The sequence below is a fragment of the Chlorocebus sabaeus genome, chromosome X (genome assembly GCF_047675955.1).
Source record: "Chlorocebus sabaeus isolate Y175 chromosome X, mChlSab1.0.hap1, whole genome shotgun sequence".
Classification (NCBI taxonomy): Eukaryota; Metazoa; Chordata; class Mammalia; order Primates; family Cercopithecidae; genus Chlorocebus; species Chlorocebus sabaeus.
In genome coordinates this window covers 120,374,588-120,392,828 of record NC_132933.1, presented here as the reverse complement: position 1 = coordinate 120,392,828, position 18,241 = coordinate 120,374,588, and the positions used below count along the sequence as shown (strand labels likewise).

The window sequence follows — 18,241 nt, the reverse complement described above, 5'->3', positions numbered from 1 at the left end:
GCATCCTATCTTGTAAGACTTTGCTTTTATATATTATGTCTTTCTATTGGATCTTCCCTTATACTACAAACATGCTTAATTTTTTATTATCCTGAAAATCAATAACACATTTTTTCTGCCCTATTACTATTCAACTTCAGTTACTGGCCTTTCTTTCTCATTTTTTCATCATCACACATTTATTGCCTCTATTTCCGCTGCCCATTTTCTCTTTTACCAAATTTTAATCTCACAATTGTTCCTCCTCACTTTGGAACATGGCAACTATATTTAATGAGAGAAGGAGTGAATGGGAAATGAGCAAAGAAATATAGCTAGCGGAGGCATCACGTTAGCTGACTTCAAACCATACTGTAGTGCTACAGTAACCAAAACCACACAGTACTGGTACAAAAACAATCACACAGATCAATGAAACAGAATGGAAAGCCCAGAAATAATGCCACACACCTGTAACCTTCTGATCGTCGACAAAGCTGACAAAAGCAAGCAATGAGGAAAGGACTCCCTATTCAATAAATGGTGCTGGGATAACTGGCTAACCATATCCAGAAGAATAAAATCTTATACCATGAACAAAAATCAACTCAACATGAATAAAAGACTTAAATGTCAAACAAAAACTTTAAAAACCCTGAAGGGTAACCTAGGCAATACCATCCTGGACATAGGAATGGGAAAAGATTTAATGATGAAGATGTCAACAGCAATTGCAACAAAAGCAAATATTGACAAATGAGATCTAATTAAACTAAAGAACTTCCTCACAGAGTTCCTCTGCTGAACTCTGTCAACAGAGTAAACAGACAAACTACAGAATGGGAGAAATATTCTGCAAACTGTGAATCTGATAAAGGTTTAACATCTAGAATCTCTAAGGAACTTAAACAAATGTATTTTTAAAACCCAATCCCATTAAAAATGGGCAAATGACATAAACACATATTTTTCACAACAAGACACACGTGGCCAACAATATGAAAAAAAAAATGCTCAATATCATCAACCATTAGAGAAGTGCAAATTAAAACCACAATGAGATGCCATCTCGCACCAGTCAGAATGGCTATTATTAAAACGTCAAAAAACAACAGATGCTGTTGGGACTGCAGAGAAAACAGAACATTTATACACTGCTGGTGGGGGTGTAAATTAGTTCAACCCTTGTGGAAAGCAGTTTGGCAGAGCTAAAAACAGAACTAACTTTCAACACAGCAACCCCATTACCGGGTATATAGCCAAAGGAATAAAAGTTGTTCTACCACAAAGACATATGCACACATATGTTCATTGCAACACAATTCACAATAGCAAAGATACAGAAAAGATACTAAATGCCCTCAATGGTAGACTAAAGAAAGTGTGGTGCGTATACACCATGGAACACTATGCAGTCACAAAAAGAACTAGTTCATGTCCTTTGCAGGAACATGGATGGAGCTGGAGACCATTATACTTAGCAAACTATTGCAGAAACAGAAAAGTAAATATCACATGTTCTCACTTATAAGTGGGAGCTAAATAATGAAAATACAGGGACACAAAGAGGAAACAGACACTGGGTCCTACTTGAGGATGAAGGATGGGAGGAAGGGGAGGATCAGAAAAAATACCTATCAGGTAGTATGCTTATTACCTGGGTGATGAAATAATCTGCACACCGACCCCCCATGACCCACTGTTTACCTATATAAAAAACCTGCATATACACCCCCAACATAAAAGAAAAAAAAATACGGAAATACAGCTAGTAATGACCCCTGCTTTAAGTTCTAAGTCCTGTATTTTATCTATGAACAACTTAGAAAAGAGCTCAAAATTATTTTAAGTATTTTTATGTCCCAGGAGGGGGAGATAAATTTTAGAACTTGCATTATTCTTGGTTTGCTAGCATTCTACCACTTTAGAGAAAATTCAGTAGCTTGACATTTTACTCTTTAAACACAGCTCACCTTGTTCATATACTTCACATTAAAGTTGAACATCTCCAAAACCTTAGTCCTTAAGGGTAATCTGATCAATAATTTAGTATATAGATTCATCTTTTTTGGACTTTTTTTTTTTGCTGAAAATAATACCTATATCTTAGAAGTAAAACAGATGAAGAGTCAGCCTTTTTTCCCCTTAGATATTTAACTTCTTCAATCATCTGGAGAATAGGTTTAATACCATCTCTTTATGGCAACAGCCTATGTATAGCCAGAGGCCACAAGTTTTTTGTTGTTGTTGTTTTTGAGACGGAATCTGGAGTTCAGAAGTGCTATCTCAGCTCACTGCAAGCTCCACCTCCCGGGTTCACGCCATTCTCAGAGGCCACAAGTTTTGATATTTCTTTCTAGTAGTACCCTACCTAGTAGTACCAGCAAGCATAAAAGTGGGCCTAGTGTGACTGAAGTTAAAATAACTTGATTAATACAAGAAAATATGTCTCTCATTGCCCACTAGATGACGTTTAGATCTGTTGAGATCATCTTTCAGATCTGCTAAGAGAAAGGCTGGTAAAGACAGACAAGAACCAAAGTTCGTTTTAGAAGTTTTGGTAAGAGAAATTTCAGGAATGAGATGGCATTAACAAAGATGGGGAAAACGGTGTTGGGTAACTTTGATAGGAGCTGTTATCTGAGTATGTCAAGTTTGAGTAGCCTGTGTGATATCCAAAGAGAAAAATACACAATAGGAGGCTGGACATATGGTCTGAAGTTAAGGGCGAAAGTCTGTGCCAGAGATAATATTTTAAGAATAATTAGCATATAAATTGTATTTAAAGCCATGACATTGCACAAGGTATTGTAAAAAGTGAATATAGAAAGGAAAAGGAGAACATTAAGTTTAAACACTGTTTCATACACACCTGGATCCAGTTGGCCAATAATTTCTTTCAGAACTTTTCCTTATTAATTCATAACTGAAATTGGTATAGGGTTTTCCTTCCTGTTTCATTTTTGTCTGATTTTAGTAAAAAAATATTTTCTAACCTTGTATTTTCCAGACATGTATCCTGCTTTATATATTCTACTCTCTGAGTTTGTTGATGATTGGAATTATCTATTCCTAGAAAGTGTGTTCAAATTTGAATGTAAAACAATCTCAGTCTAATGTAGTCTTTGTAGGAAGACTTTTAACTTGTGATTAAATTTCTGTCTCCTCAGGCTTTCTATATTCCTCTTTCATCATTTTTGTAGCAATATTCTCCTAGAAATTCATCCATTTCACATAAGTTTCTAAATGTATTTGCATAGTTTCTAGTATTTTCTATATTTTAAAAGTATGTTATAACTGTAGTTATAACATTTTCATCCTTAAAACTGTATTTTTTTTTACTTCCCTCTCAGTTGATTTGTCTAATTAAAACATAAATATGGGCATTTAAATTTTATTGATTCCATGTTGTTTTTATTTATTTCTGCTCTTGAATTCTTCTCTTTCCATTTACTTTCTCTACATTTATTATACTTTTCCCTATTTTCTTGAGATGGGCAGTTAGCTCATTAGTTTTCAGTCCTTCTCTCTCTTTTATAAAAATTAACAGGAGCCAATTAGTTTTAATTCTAATTTGTATTATCACTCAGTTCTATGAATTTTAACTATCCATTTTGACTTCATCTTTGACCCATGAATTATTTTTAGTCAAGTTTTTATTGATTCTAACTTGTTACAAATTTAAGAGCATGTGAAATGTATTGACATTTCTATGTACTTGAGATGAAATTTACACTCTGATTTGGGGTTCTCTATACAGTCTTTATATCCAACTTATCAACTGTTAATCATCACTGTCTTCACTAACTTTTGTCTGGTGTCTTGAAAGAGGCATTATGAAATTTCCCACCATGCTGATGTAGTTGTGTATTTCTTCTTGTTATTCTGTGAACTTTTGCTTTATGTATTTTAAAGTTATTTTCCCAGGTATGTACAAGACTTTTTTGTTTGTTTTGACACAGTCTCATTCCGTCACCCAGGCTGGAGTGCAGAGTGCAGTCTCAGCTCACTGCAACCCCTGCCTCCCAAATTCAAGCAATTCTCCCGTCTCAGCCTCCCAAGTAGATGGGACTACAGGTGTGCACCACCACACCTTGTTAATTTTTGTATTTTTAGTAGAGATGGAGTTTCACCATGCTGCCCAGGTTGGTCTCGAACTCCTGACCTCAGGTGAGCCACCCACCTCAGCCTCTCAAAATGCTGGGATTAGAGGCGTGAGCCACCATGCCTGGCCAGGTATGTACAAGTTTTAGAACTGTTATATTTTGCTCCATTTTTTGCCTAATAATGATATTGACCATAATGTCTATTTTGCTGGAAATAAATTAGATGTCTAAGTTTTTTATTGATTGATCCTTTCTTAAAAACAATATACTTTGAATTTTGATGCTTTATTCTGAACATTTCTACAATAAATGTATTGAGCAAATAGTTCTAGGACTACAGATGTATTTTTCTTCTTTTATTTATTCATTCATTCATTCATTCATTCATTCATTTATTTTGAGACGGAGTTTTGCTTTTATACCCAGGCTGGAGTGAAATGGCGCGATCTCAGCTCACTGCAACTTCCACTCCCCGGGTTCAAATGATTCTCCTGTCTCAGCCTCCCAAGTAGCTGGGATTACAGGTATCTGCCACCATGTCTGGATAGTTTTTTGTTTGTTTGTTTTTATTTTTAGTATCACCTTGCTGGCCAGGCTGGTCTGCCTGCCTTGGCCTCCCAAAGTGCTGGGATTAAGGCATGATTCACTGCGACCGGCCGCTGATGTATTTTTCTACCATCCATTTTCTTCTATTTTTTTCTATTTCTATTTTCTACCATCTTATCTTTTATTTTATGCTCATCTCATATTTTTCCGATTTGTTTTCCTTATTTCTTGCTTTACTGCATATTGATTGAAAACTGTTCCTTTGATCATTCTTTTATTGCTTGCAAGCTGGATGCTCCATTAGTGGTTATCCCTGACAATTTATTACAGCATAATAAAGTCAAGATTTAGACACTATCTCTACCCTCTTTCTAAATAAAAGGGTTTGTGACTGTACCTCCCCTCCATATTGTTTTTAATTTAGTATTTTAGATCGAAATTATTATAAATGTAAATTAGATATTCTTATATATTTTATGCAACAAATGCCTTTTGTATTTAAAAGCTTAACTATTTTTTCATCATACTTACTTGTAGAATACATTTCTTTTTTTTTTTTTTTTTTGAAACGGAGTCTCTCTGTGTCGCCCAGGCTGGAGTGCAGTGGCCGGATCTCAGCTCACTGCAAGCTCCGCCTCCTGGGTTTACACCATTCTCCTGCCTCAGTCTCCCGAGTAGCTGGGACGACAGGCACCTGCCACCTCGCCCAGCGAATTTTTTGTATTTTTTAGTAGAGACGGGGTTTCACCGTGTTAGCCAGGATGGTCTCGATCTCCTGACCTCGTGATCCGCCTGTCTCGGCCTCCCAAAGTGCTGGGATTACAGGCTTGAGCCACAGCACCCGGCCTCATCATACTTACTTGTATCTAAAACCTTTACAACTTACTTTTCTACTACTTCTAATTCTTCATACTTATTTTAGTTGTTTTTGTAGTAAGGGTCTCTTGAGGTAAAATCTCACTTTCACTCTGATAATGTCCCATTTCCTCTTACTCTGAAGAACTAATTTTGTTGAGTTCAGAATTCTAGGTTGACAGTAACTTTTTCAGTATCTTGAAAATATTTTCCATTGCTTTATTCTTATTCATTGTTGTAGATAAGAAGTCTAATGTCAGTCTAAATTTCATTCCTTTGTAGGTTATCCATCTCACCTCTGGCTGCTAATATAAATTTGTCTTTGGATTTCTGCACTTTCACTGTGATATGTCTGATGATTGGATTTGTATTTTTTTTTTTTTTTTGCCTGTTACATAATGTGCTTTCTGTTTAAATGGTTTATGTCACTGGCTCTCAAAAATTTCCCTTTAATATCCTTCATATATTACTCCATCTCCATTTTTTAAAAAAAATTCTTATGACATACAAGAAAGCTGTATATAATTAACATATACAACTTGCTGAGAATTGAGATAAACATAAAACAATAAAAACATTACCTCAGTCTATGACATAAACCTATTCATCATCTCCAAAACTTTCCTCCTGTTCTAGTATTATATTATTCTGTAACAGAATACTTAACATAAGGTCTATCCTCTTAGCAAATTTTAAGTAAATAGAGTATTGTTAATTACAGGCAATATGCTTTACAGTAGATCTCTGGGAATTATCTATATTATATAACCTAAACACTGTACCTTTTTACAAATACCTCTCCATTTTTTCCCTTCCCCCAGTCCCTGGCAGGAAGCATTCCACATTCTGCTTCCGTTAGTTTGACTGTATTAGATTCGTAATATAAGTGGTACCATGTATTATTTATCTTTCTATGTCTGGCTTACTTCATGTAGCATAATGTCCTCCAGGTTTATCCATGTTGTTACAGCAAACAGCAGTATTTGCTTCCTTTTTAAGGGCTGAGTAATATTTCATTTTATATATATACCCCATTTTCTTTTTCCTTTCATCTGTCAATGGACATTTAGGTTGTCTCCATATCTTTGCTATTGTAAATAGTGCTGCAATAAACAATAGAGTACAGATAATCTCTTTGACATTCTGATTTAATTGCCTTTGGATATATCCCTAGAAGTGGAATTGCTGGATCATATGGTAATTCTATTTTTAAGTTTTTTTGTTTTTTTTTTTTTAGGAATCTCCATACTGTTGCCCATAGTGTCAGCACAAATTAACATTCCTGCCATCAGAGTACAAGGGGCCCTTTTCTCCACATCCTTGCCAAACTTGCCATCTCTCAATTTTCTTTTTAAATAGTTTCCATTCTAACAGGTGTGAAGACATATATCATTATGGTTTTGATTTACATAGCCCTGATGATTAATGATTTTGAGCACCTTTTTCATATATATGTGGGCCATATGTATGTCTTCACTGGAGAAATGTCTATTGAGCTCAACTACCCACTTTTAAATTGGATTATCTGATTTTTTATACTGAGTAATAACAATCTCCATTTTCTTTATTCTCCTCTTTGAAAACTCCCATTGAGATAAGTTATATGTTCATATTCTACTCCCCACCCCTGTATCTGTTACCTTCTTGCTCACATCTTCCATCTCCTTAGTTTTTGGTAACACAGTCTGTACATTATCTTTTAGTTTTCTCTTAATTCATTTCTTTCAACTAATATGTGTATATATATATAAAAAATATATTCATTTTCTAATTTTTAATTTTAGTTGTTTAATTTTGATTTATTCCATTTTTACAATGTTTTATTTTTTGAAAACTTCAATAACATTTATTTCTATAATATTTTACCTATTTTATACTATACATCTTGCAATTCTAATATCTGAAATTCTAGAAGTAAACTCACCCTTTGTTGTATGGGCTGACTGCTTCATGATGGCTTTTCTTGTGTGTCTGTGTCTATGTGTGTGCGTGTGTGTGTGTGTGTGTGTGTGTGTGTGTGTTTATGTGTTTATATTGAGCTCAAATTTCCGAGTTTAATCTGTGAGGACACTGAGGACACTTTTCGTGGTAAAGAATTTGCATTTGCTTCTAACTAATATTAGGACGCTCCTAACCTGGTGCTACTTTGACTTAATCCCTTGTTTGGATATTTCTTTACCCTTTGTGATAATATACAACCAAGAGTTCCTCACCTTACAAGAATAGGCCTACACACATTTTCAGGTGGCATTATTATAATTATTCTTACTATTACTTTTCACTCACAGTGAGAAGACAGATGCCTTTTTATGTTTGTTCTCTCCGCAGATAGAAGTCTCTCTGCCCATTATTTTACTGAGAGAACCCCAGTTTTATGTGGAATCTGTGTTTAGCTTCCCCATTTTCTTGAGCCAGAGGATATTTCTTTTCCACCAAATGACTTAATTCACCTAAAATTGGGGTTCCCAGTATTAGCTTTTAACTCCAGGGCAATACAAATGTCAGTGGTCATAGTCATATTACGGTATGACTTCAGTTTCATCTGATTTTTTCCTGGCCTTTAAAAGTTTACTTACACTTCCTTGAAAGCAAAATAAAATATATCTACTAGACATTTTCCAGCATCTTGGTGCTTTGCAGAGGGCATTATAGAAGACTTAGTTGTCCTAGCCCTTGAGAACAGAAGACAGCCCTATCACAACATGTGTGAAGTAAGCTAATCAAATCTATTTCATAAAACAAATGTGAGATTTAAGTTTGATGTTGCTTCTAACTGCTTAGCAAAAGGACTGACATAAAACTGTGCTCAACAAGTAGTGGCTACTTCTCTTATTATAGACAGGTATTTTCTAAAAAGAAGCATATTGACAAATTAATAAAGCATAAAATGTCACTTATTTTCCTAGATTACTTTATAGTCTTCCTTCAAGGAATATTCTTCCATTCTGGCATATGTATGCTAAGGCAGATGTGACACTGAGGGAAAAATTCAAAGTCACAATTACCAGGAAAAATTAATAGGTCTCTCTAGAAGTCTATCATAAACACTACTATTTCAGTAGAATTAACCAATTTCGATTATTTTCTCTTTTAGTATATTTGCTATTTCATGTCAGGCAAAACAACTTACAGTCATCTTTGAAAGTGACTGAAATGGGGGCATTAATAATCCACGAAACAGGTGAAATAATCACTCATCAAGAGAAGTGGTAAAGGCTTTGGACTTCTAAATGTGTGACTTTAATATTTAAGACTCTAAATTTTATTTTAGTTAGTCAGCCCTAATATTTCTAAGGTCATGTTTTAAGTTCTCCTTAAACATTGGGAAACTAGTTAATTGCCATATTCACTTATTAGCAGAGAGTTTTTATATTTAATGCCTGAAAAGGGTCACAGAGATTGGAGGTAGTGTAGCCAAAAGGTCATGTGCCTAGGCTTCAAGTGTAAAGAGATGGGTCTAAATGCTCAATTGGTTCTTCCTAGGGCCTTTACTATCCTTTCCATTTCTATAGAATGGGAATATAAAAAACCCTATATCGGCCAAGTGCGGGGGCTCACACCTGTAATCCCAGCACTTTGGGAGGCCAAGGCAGGTGGATCACCTGAGGGCAGGTGTTTGAGGCCAGCCTGGCCAACATGGTGAAATTCCATCTCTACTAAAAATACAAAAATTAGCCCGGCATAGTGGCATGTGCCTGTAATCTCAGCTACTTGGGAGGCTGAGGCAGGATAATCACTTGAACCCGGGAGGCGGAGATTGCAGTGAGCTGAGATAGCACCCTTGTACTCCAGCCTGGGCGATAGGGCAAGACTCCATTTCAAAAAAAGAAAAAACAAAAACAAACACCACCCTGTATCATAAGGCTATTGTGAGAACTAAATGAGAAAATACATGTCTGACATAAAAACAGTACCTGGACCTCTGTAACCAAATACTGTTACCAATATTATTATTCATTTTGTTGCATTACTAAAACATCTTCAGCTGCTTGGTTACCCTGTTAGAGAATAAAGCTATTATAATAGTTGTAAAAATTATATGATTTGGTATGTCTTTTGGAGATGTTGCCTGGTTTGCTAACCATCTTTCAAATCGTTACTGTGAGTAGAAAATATACTGCCATATGATTATCAAGAATGAAAGATGCCTTTTGAAGTGATGGAAATAATTTATTACTTATTTGAATGCAAACTCACACTCTGAAATTAGGAATGGGATCTAGTGAATCTCCTTTAAATATTCATAGGCAATAAAAGTCTGGCTGTTTGATTGATTTAACAGGCAATTGAATGTTACCTTAGTTCTGCATAATTGCAGCTATAAGAAACATTAGGTAGGCAATATAAAAACCTCGCAAACCTCTGACATAGGCATTTAATTGATTTTTAAAAATGGGTTAACGCTCGTCCTCAAATTAAAGGGTACTTTGTTTATTAATAGAAAAACTGGCTGAAGCAGGAGAATCGCTTGAACCCAGGAGGCGGAGGTTGCAGTGAGCCAAGATCGTGCCATTGCACTCCAGCCTGGGCTTCAGAGAGAGACTCTGTCTCAAAAATAAATAAATAAAAATAGAAAATAAAAAAATAAATAAAAACTCTTTTTCTTTAACCAACCAAAAATCAAGAAAATCATGGCCTAAAACAAATTCAGAATTCTTGATTATAACACATTAATGTACCATTTTGTTTCTTCTGCCCCTCAGATAATGTATCCCAAGGCTCATTCTACTGCATCAAAACACCAGTCTTTTTAACTAGATAGTGGAAATATCCAAAGGATTGATTTAGCCAACAAAATATAGGTGTGTCTTTATCACCTAAGTAGTTTGGAATTGATCAAAGTGCTGAGTAAAGCCTGAGAAATACAAAAGTCCTATTATTATACATTGTTTTAATTTAACATTGTATCTCTAAGGTCACATCAGTTTATTACATGCTGATACAACAGAATTTGAGAAGCATATCATTTTTAACATGATGTGGTTTTCATGAAAGCGGTAAAGACTACATATGCTTTATTTTCATTGTCAAATAACTTCAAATTACTGGCCAAATATGTAATATAAACACAGCTAGGACTGATAATAGTTTCAAATTTATTTATTTTACATTTATTGTTATTTTAACACTCTGCTTAATTCATCACTGAGGTTGAAGTGGAGAGGTTCTGATTTTATGGCTTAGAGGGTGATAAAAAACCTTTTTATCTATCTTAGCATTTTATTTAACTAATGGAGGCATGTGCATTTCATTGTATTTCATATTGTACTATCTGCATTTATTTACCTATCACTGCCCTCAGAGGGATATATATATACACACACACACACACACATACATATATATATTTATTTATTTATAGATATATTCACATATGTACTATTATGTATATATTTATACCCAAACACACACACACACACACACACACACACACACACACACACTTTTTTGAGGGCTGATACTCTAGCATATGATCTAGTAAAGATAAAATAATTTATTAAATTTATTGAATAATTTATTGAATATGCACTATGTTCCTGGAACCATAGTAAGTACTTTAAGTGCAGTATTTTATATTTTGTTCACAAAAAAACCCCCCATGAAACAGGATGAGGAAATGGAAGTTTAAAAATGTTACTCAAGATCACGTAGCCAGTGAATTACAGAGGGATTTGCCAGTTATCAATTTTTTACCTTTCAACATAATCCTGGTTTTGATATGGGACTATTTCTCCCCTTGTCAGCTGGCATGCTATTAAGTTCTATCAGTAAACGGTTCTGGAGTGACAATGGGGGAGGTAGAGGTTTGTCTGTTCCAGTGTGCTTTCAATTCTTTTTCAATCCTGTGCCTCTAGGTTGGCCTATGGAATGCCCAGTAAGGCTCACCTCATCCCCCCGCTTTACCCAAAAGACTTCCAGCAACACTATGGGTCATGTTTGACAAGTTCTATGGGTACCCAATAAGCGAGTTGAGGATGGGTGGCAAATCCGTAGGTAGCTTCCTGGAGCCCCACCTCATTTCCTCAAGTTTAGCAGCATCCACTACAGGTAGTTTCCCAACATGTCCAATGAATACACCAGCCAGCTTTCTAGCAAATTCAATGGTTCCCCACCATAGGCTACTTCTCTGTGAATTTTGTCAGCATTCCACTCCAATATTCTCTTCACACTAGCTTCAGCCCACTGGCTATAGACTTGTTCTGGATTGGGTCAATGAAGGAAACTTCTCTGTCATCCCATGGGAGGCAGACACACCCTTTCTAAAGAAGTCCGAATCCAGCCTTGGGTTGAGCTCCTATCTTTCCATATTAGTTCCTTTTTTGGGTACTATTCCTCAGGCTTAGGGTATTCTTTAGAGATTTCTTTTATTCTCTATTAAAAATTAATTTCCAGTAAGGAGTTAATACTTAATTCTCTGTTTTAAGTGACCGTGTGGTTTCTGTGCCCTGTCTGGACCCTGACTAATACAAGGGGTTATTCTAGACCAAGTTTCAAGTAATTTCTTATTCAAATTTTTATGTTTTAACAACTCAGTCCAGAAAATAAGAGAATAGGTGTTGAACCAAGGTATGCTGCTGAACTGAATTATTTTTTATTTGGGGGAAATGTCAGGTTTTATACCAACAACCTTTGAAATAGAAGGTTATAAGTAGTTTTGTGTTAATAAAGGATTGCAAGATAATTACATTAGTAGAGTTAATACCAAGGTAAAATTAGAGACTAAGCTATTCCTAAGGACAGAATAGATGAGTACTGAAAAATGTCAAACATTAAAGTTGGATCTCGGCCAGGTGTGGCCATTCACAGCTGTAGTCCCAGCACTTTGGGAGGCCAAGGCAAGTGGATAGCTTGAACCCAGGAGTTCAAGACCAGCCTGGATAACATGGCAAAACCACATGTCACCAAAAATAAATATCAAAAAAAAAAAAAAAAAAATTGCCGGGAGTGGCAGCATGCACCTGTAGTCCCAGCTACTCAGGAGGCTGAGGTGGGAAGATCACCTGAGCCCAGTGAGGTTGAGGCTACAGTGAGCCATGATCATGCCACTGCACTCCAGTCAGAGTGACATAGCAAGACCCTGTCTCAACAAAAGAGTCTTTTCACAGCTAAGCCAAGGTCAGTTTTACAATGACTTTTAATTTTTTGCCTGAACTGCTCTCTCCTACCTGACACTAATATTCAAATAGAAACAAAAACACATTCCAATTCCATATCAAAACCCACATTGAAATGATCTTCAATTTACTTGCCACATAGCCATATCTATTTGACTCAGATCCAGCAATAGTGCAACAGTGATGAAGGATCAAGAGATTGTTTGGATTTCCCCTTTTCCAATCCCCAATTCCTTATGTTGATTTGGATAAAATATGGATATGCCACCCACCAAATATAGTGGCAGGATTCCAAACTGGAGGCCACTGCCTGTACATTTGCAGATATCTGCCCCACCCTCACCTACTTCTCTTCAGAATTAGAGAAGAGGTTTTCCTACTTAAGATGTTCCCCCTCTTCAATCTGTAGGCATGTCAAAAGGTCCCCGACATTGACTATTCAATGAATCATTAAATAGTCAGTGGTTTCTTGCATACTCCCCTAGTTACTACCCTCCTTATTCTTTTTCTCTTCATACCATATTTGTTTTTATGTCTTGCACATTCTAGGAAATCAATAACTTTTCCTTAACTAATCAATGTTTATAAGTTATGAAGGATAGGAAATTTTTATTATCAAACCATAGAACCATATCTCACCTGTAGTAGCTGTAACTCAGTAAGTGAATATAAAACTAAACATTATTATAAAATAGGTTTTCTTCTTAACAAATAATTCATCCTTAGGAGAGAGTATGCAAAACATTGACTAGGAGAAATTTGCTATTTTGTTTTAGTATTGATTTGAAAAATCACACCATGTGTGATGTATGAAAATTTATCTATAACAAATTTAGTGTTATTTGTGAAGAACAAATAATACAGGGTACTAACAGAATTGCATGTATTATTAGCAGATTACATGTGACATAACAAATGTGTGTGGAGTGGAGGGAGAGGGATAAAATGAGAGAGCAAGTGAGAAAGGATACTCACACATACTGGATTATCTTGAACAGGAAAAAGAAGTCTGTGGTCAGAGTATGTAGACCCAAGAAGGTTACTATCCTTGGTATGTCTCAGTTGCCTTTTAAAAATCCTAACTTATAATGTTTTTGTGAAATCACATGATATAATACACATGTAAAGAATTTACCCAGTGTCTGGCCTTGGACTGTCTCTGAAACCTGAAAGCTAATATTTAAAGTATTGCTCATTTTATCTGAGAGGCCTGTATCTGCTATACATTAATGCAAGCTAGATTAAGGAGATTTTTTACTTATCTTCATACCTCTTCATGTAGTTCCCTCCAACGAGAATTAAAAGTCTCAAGTTCCTCATTGATCAGCTCATCCATTACTCCACCATCTGTTAGGGTCTGTGCCAATATGCGAATCTGATTTGGGTTATCCTCTGAATGTTGCATCAAATTTTCAAGTGACTGAAACACATTTGCAATAATTACTATTTCTCTTTTCTTCCTAAATACATTGAATTATCACACAATGCTCAGTATCTTCTGATTTACATATAATTAAGTCATAATCAATCTAAAGCAAATTTTAATTAGGATTAAAAACACCAAGGAGCATTTTTGCTTCAAAAAATAGGATGTCATTCTACAGGAATCTTCATGGGATTATGATAGTGTTGTGGACTGAGAACTTAAAACTTGATTCACAACCACCTTTTTCCTTGATGTCCCCTAACTCTAAAACCTGAAGAGGTAAAACACTAAATTTCTCACCTTCTTTGATAGCTAGTGGTGTCCAAGTGACACAATTTTGAAAAGGAGTACTCTCTCAAGAAGAATCCTTTTGCCCTTCCTACTTTTTTGCACATGCATGGCCTGGAGGTGTAACAATCATCTTTGCACAGGGAGGCTATGACTCTTGAGTGTGAGGTCCTTCATGCTCAGGAATAGAGAGCAGAAAGAGAGTGCCTACTTGCCTCATAATATGGCTGAACCATCCTCATCCCTGGATAACTTCCCTTCACTATTCTTTTTGTGGTGAGAAAAGATTATTTTGTGAGCTTAAGCCATTGTCTGATTTTCTGTTATGTATATCCCAATAATACCCATCTCCTATACTGCTGAAAATTAACAAAGTTGCCTGGCTAGATAATATGATGAAAGTGAATCTCAGTGTCAAATGCAGGCATGCTGGAAAACAAGGGATTCAATTTCATCTTACTGGACCTCAAACATATCTGTAGAATAAGCGATGGGCATATGTTCTAACACATTTATTAAATATTCTGTTTTCCTTGTTTTAAAGAAATGAAAATGTTCCAATACATATTTATAATTTTTCCTGTTTATGCATTTTTCTTGAATTTTGAGCAACCTCAATATATTTTCCTATTAAGTTTCAAGAAAATAAAAATATAGAGACTTTCTAAATACATTTATATTTAAAACATCACCATAACCTGTAAAATACTTAAAAGGCCATCAAATTTTTGAGCAGAACAATGAAATTGTTAATAATTTTCCTTATAATTTGTATTCCTTACTATTTTTAACAAATCTTAATTTTGTAAATATTTATTTGCAAAATGGATGTAAATAATTTTAATGGATACTTTATTTTATAAGACGTAACGAAGTATATACCTTGCTAAATTTTTTTAAACGTGGATGAAAAGCAACAAAGCAAAATTAAGGGATCAGTTATAGATATCTTGAGTTGCAACAGAACCTAGAAGTCGTGCAGTTTTTCTATCCTTGATTCGTGGTGATCTAGCCCTTTTCACTCAAAATGTCCTCCTGGATGAGCATCAGCAACACTACCAAAGAACCAATTTTATGTATGTGTTTGTTTATTTTTTCACTGTGGAATCTCCTTTATTGGCTCCATTATCTAAATTAGGAACAATCAGAAATTATGACCACAAGATAGGAATAAAAGATAAGAGCACTTGCAATCCTCCTCTTCCTTGCTTGTCTGTGTTGTGGGCATTGTGAGGGCCTTGCCTAAAATAGTAAATAGTAATGGTAAGGTTTTTTTTCCCCCATCTTTTCTAAATACTCTTCATTATGGCTTCAAATTTTCTCTCTTTCCTTAACATTCATTTTTGAACATGCCCTAGTTTTTCAGTGCATCATTTAAACTGTGATATCAAGAATTCAGCATGGTGCTCCATGTACAATTTGACAATTTCATAGGATAACAACATCATCATATCTTCTGTTCTGGCCACTGTCCTTTTATTAATGTGCTGTAAGTTTACTGCATCTTTTCTAGAACATGTAACACATTGTTGATTCACAAGAAATGTTTGGTCAATTAACTTCTCTGAATATGACAAGTTTATAGTCATGGTTAGTCAAATAGGGCCAAAATTAAAGCCCACTGAAGACCTCATTTATTGTACTTTAATACCTTTGCAGGTTTTATAATTTTCTTTTGAGAATTAGGAAGTTGAATAAAATGATCCATAGGTGTCTGCTCTGATGTCCTAGGATTACAATTCTATTCTGTCTAAAGAAATATTTTACATTTTCTTCACATCTTGAATAACTTATGCTCCTTATTTTATAGATTTACACAGGGGCTATACTACTTATAGCTTTATGTACATATACTATTCTAAAACAACATGTTCATTACATATAGATAAGTCAAAAGTACACTAAAACGCATAGAGCTTGAATGACTAAATGTCAGAAGTTAAAATAAGTCAAAGTTTATAAATGCAAACTCATTTAAAATTTAATTATTAAAAGTCTCCAAAGTAAAACTTAAAAGTGTAGTTACATTTTGAGTATTTTAAAGATATATTTCCAATATTAAAGCATATCCATTTAATAACTCAAAACATTCTGTAAGGTATAAATTTGTGATTTTAAGTAAGTATAAAATATGTTCCAATTCAATACATGCAGCTTTTAAACTGGAAATAATGTTTCATATTATCATCCTGATTAGGCCTAAAGCAGTGATATTGTTTATTCACACTGTCTTTGCAGGTTTGTGGTAGATTTAATTAGGTAAAGTATCTATGTAGAACTTAGTGATATAATAAAGGCAAATTTTCTCTGTAAGAGGTTATTTAAACCCTTTGCAAAATCTTGTGACCTAGAAGGTTCTTAGGGGGAACAAAGGCTTTGTCCAAAGTACCAATGCTGAGTGATAACACAGTAATTATACTCTCTTGGGTTGTTTTCTTTGGATTTGTCTTTTATTTGGTACTTGACCTCTTTTAATAATGCATATAAATTATCATTATTTGGTTTAATTTACAACTTACATGTAGCACCTCAGAGATTTCCTCAGCTCCGCCAGGAATGTTTTCAGTGGTTTTAAGTTTAAATTCAACTTCATTTAGCCACTTATTTGCTTTCTCCAAGTATGACAATAACTCATGCCAACATGCCCAAACTTCCTGAGAAAGAAATATATATCACAGATTAAATATTATGGTAGAAAAGTAAATGTGAAACTTTGCCATTTCATTTTTAAAACTTCTGAAAACAAAACACTTTATATTTTTCACCTTTACTTTGTAGCAGATAATTTAAAATGCAGCTAGTCATTTTGATCATCTAATACCTCTATAATTAAAAGTCATTAAGAAAACATTTTATTACATGAATAATGGACGAATTCAAAATACAGTAATTTACTTTTTAAAACAAAAATATGCACCAACATTGCAGTCTGGGAAATAGAAAAATAAAAGCATATGTAAAAGCACATATGTAAATCTAACTCCCTCACACATCACTGTTACCAGTATTCTGTGACCTCCTCTGAAATTTAACATATATAATTTCATAGTTAAAATTTAAATGAGTTTAACTATAGCACTCTTTTCACTAAACACTATATCATACAATTTTCTCTATTACTAAGAAGACATATTTTTAATGAAAATCTAAGACTTCATTAAAGTGGCTCTTAGTTTAGCAATATACATTACATAGACTACTTTTAGTTTTGTTTGCTATTATAAATTTATGGTAAACATCATCATGAATATGGACCATTTTTCCACTTTCTTATTATTTCCTTGAGGTATGTTATCAGAAATATTAGTACTAATTCAAAGGCTTGATTATTTTAAATGGCCATTGATTTGTATTATGAAACTGATTTATATACAGAAGTACTCATTAAAAAGCAGAACTTGAAAATTTCTACAAGAAAATATAGAAGAAAATATCTCTGACTTTGGCATAGAGAAGAGTATCTTAAGACATCTTGTAAAAAAACTGACCATAAGAAAAAAGAGATGAATACATTTGACTACATTAAAATTAGAACCTTCTATTCATCAAAGGACACCATCAAGTAATTGAAAAACAGCCTCAAACTCGAAGAAAACAATTGCAACATTTGTAACACATAAGAATATGAAAAATAATCCAAGTCAAAAGATGAATAACCCAATCGATAATGAAAAGAAGACCTGAACCAAAATCTTAAAGAGAAATATGTATATACAATAAACATGAAGATATGTTCAAACTCATCAGTAATCAAGGACATGTAGGCCAGGATTACAATGAGATACCACGTTGATTGACACAAATGAGAAGTTTGACAATTCCATGTGTGACAGAAGATATATATCAACAAAAATTTGTATTTACTGTTGGTGGAAGTGTGTACTGGAATGACCATTTCGGAAAACAATTTGTTATTCTAAGTAAGG

At 34.4% G+C, this 18,241-nt stretch overlaps 1 protein-coding gene across 2 annotated transcripts in view; it reads right to left on the bottom strand.

The window, feature by feature from the left end:
* Window positions 1-18,241, bottom strand: part of DMD (dystrophin) — a 2,258,239-nt gene that overhangs the window by 1,325,336 nt on the left and 914,662 nt on the right. For both annotated transcript variants that reach the window (XM_037986581.2, XM_073013821.1), the window contains exons 28-29: window positions 16,835-16,969; window positions 13,872-14,021 (exon numbers count right to left, since the gene is read on the bottom strand). In XM_037986581.2, the coding sequence (XP_037842509.2) occupies window positions 13,872-14,021; window positions 16,835-16,969 (285 nt within the window). The remainder of the gene's footprint in view (window positions 1-13,871; window positions 14,022-16,834; window positions 16,970-18,241) is intronic.